We start from the raw sequence: 1916 nt of genomic DNA on the forward strand, positions 1-1916 counted from the left end.
TTTAAACTTTTTTAGCTGCTGACTGATTTCGGATTGAATACTTATGCATTCATTTATGGAGTCAGTGCCTGCCATCAAATCGTCTATATAGAAATCATTTTTTATTACCTGATATAGTTTTGAATTTTGATCCACACAATCATGAGCAACTTCAAATAGAGCTCTTTTTGCCAAGAACAGTGCGCAAGAAATTCCGTATGCTACTGTTTTCAGTACAAAATCTTCTATGGGTTTTTTTTTGGATCCTCACGCCATAGGATAGTTTGGTATGGCTAATCTTCTTCTGGTACCAACACCTGTCGATACATTTTTTCTATATCAGCTGTCATAACGTATTTCCACAATCTCCATTTGATTAGTAGTTGAAATATATCCAGTTGTGGCTTAGGTCCAGTGTGTAATATTTCATTCAAGCTTTTTCCGTTACTAGTTTTTGCTGAAGCATCAAATACTGCCCGAACTTTTGTTGTTGAATGGTCATCTCTGATTATAGCTTGATGAGGCATATAAAATTTACCAAACATCATTTTGGAAACTTTCTCCATGTGATCCATATTCATATATTCCTTCATGAACTTGACATACTGCGTTTTTAGTTTAGAATTTCTTTTAAATCTTTTTTCCAAAAACAAAAGTTTGGCCATAGCCATTTCCTTGAGTCTCCTAGTTCGTTTTCTTTTTTAAATGGTAATTTCACTATAAATTTGTTTTCCTTATTTAACGTTGTTGTTGATTTAAACAAATTTTCACATTCCTCATCAATTTCATTTATTTCAGGTGTTACACGCACTTCTTCAATTTCCCAAAATTTCTCAATGTCTGCAGTAACTGCTGATATTATAGTTGTGACTGTACTGCTTGTGTTGATTACTCCAGATAATATCCAACCCAGTGAAGTTTCTTGACCTAAGATTTTACCCCATTTTCTCAAACCCGGTGGCAATATTTCGGCGAGGATATCTGCTCCAAGCACTACATCTATTCGATCAGATTTATTGAACATAGGATCAGCTAAACAGTAATTGTCCCATTTTTTTAAATCTTCTTTAAAATAATTATTAGGTTGCGCTTTAATTTTGTAACTATTATTGCTTTCAAATCTTGGACGAATCACGATTTCTACAGTTGATTTTGATGTTTCTACTAATGTATTTCCTGGTCCAATCAGATCTGTTCTCGATTTAGTTCTGTGTAACCTTAATATTTGTGTCGCTTCCTCTGAAATTGAGGTCCTCTGTGAACCTTGATCCAGCAGTGCTGTTAACAAAACCTTTTCACCACTTGCAGAATCCACTTGAATCTGTGCTGTTGCTAATAAAGTGAATGCACTATTTTCTTTGGTAATCATGCTTGCAGCTGCGCCAGCACTAATTTGCGTTTTATTTTGCACAATTTTTTGTAAGTGTAACATACTGTGATGCTGCCCTCCATATTGCTCACACTTTCTATCTAACTTATAGCATTTCTTGTTCGTTTTATGCGCAAAACATATTTTACATAATTTCGTTTTATTAATCCAGGAGTTTTTATCAATTACCGATAACTGAGTAAACTTCCGGCATTCAAAAACAGACTGAACTACTATGTTACAAAACATGCATTGCTTTTGAGAAATTTGAAAGACATTTGCTGATTTTATTTTTTTGTCTGTAATATTTCCTTTTTTGCAGCCAACCGATTCCAGCGCTAAATATTGTTACTCTAAAAATGCCATAACATCTTTTACTGTCTGAACCTCCTTTGTTTTTTGAACGCATTGTTCATACCTCAGGAAACCTTCTTTATCCAGTTTTCGTACGGGGATTCTTGCTATAAATGGATCTGCATCCTCAATTGGTATTCCCATAGCTTTTATAGCTTGATATGATTCAGTTGCTGTATCTAGCAAATGTTTAATACTTGCAGCATTTTGTATG

The 1916-nt window shown here is 34.2% G+C and overlaps 1 protein-coding gene across 1 annotated transcript; it reads right to left on the minus strand.

Annotated features, from left to right (window-relative positions):
- Window positions 1–272: 272 nt before the first annotated feature.
- On the minus strand, window positions 273–1411 carry LOC119663572. The gene is made up of 2 exons (XM_038073182.1): window positions 741–1411; window positions 273–663 (listed from the first exon to the last, which is right to left on the minus strand). The coding sequence occupies exons 1-2, from the start codon at window positions 1409–1411 to the stop codon at window positions 273–275; spliced, it is 1062 nt and encodes a 353-aa protein (XP_037929110.1).
- Between the last annotated feature and the right edge of the window lie 505 nt (window positions 1412–1916).

Source organism: Teleopsis dalmanni, unplaced genomic scaffold (assembly GCF_002237135.1).
Source record: "Teleopsis dalmanni isolate 2A unplaced genomic scaffold, ASM223713v2 unscaffolded_contig_0588, whole genome shotgun sequence".
NCBI classification, from domain to species: domain Eukaryota; kingdom Metazoa; phylum Arthropoda; class Insecta; order Diptera; family Diopsidae; genus Teleopsis; species Teleopsis dalmanni.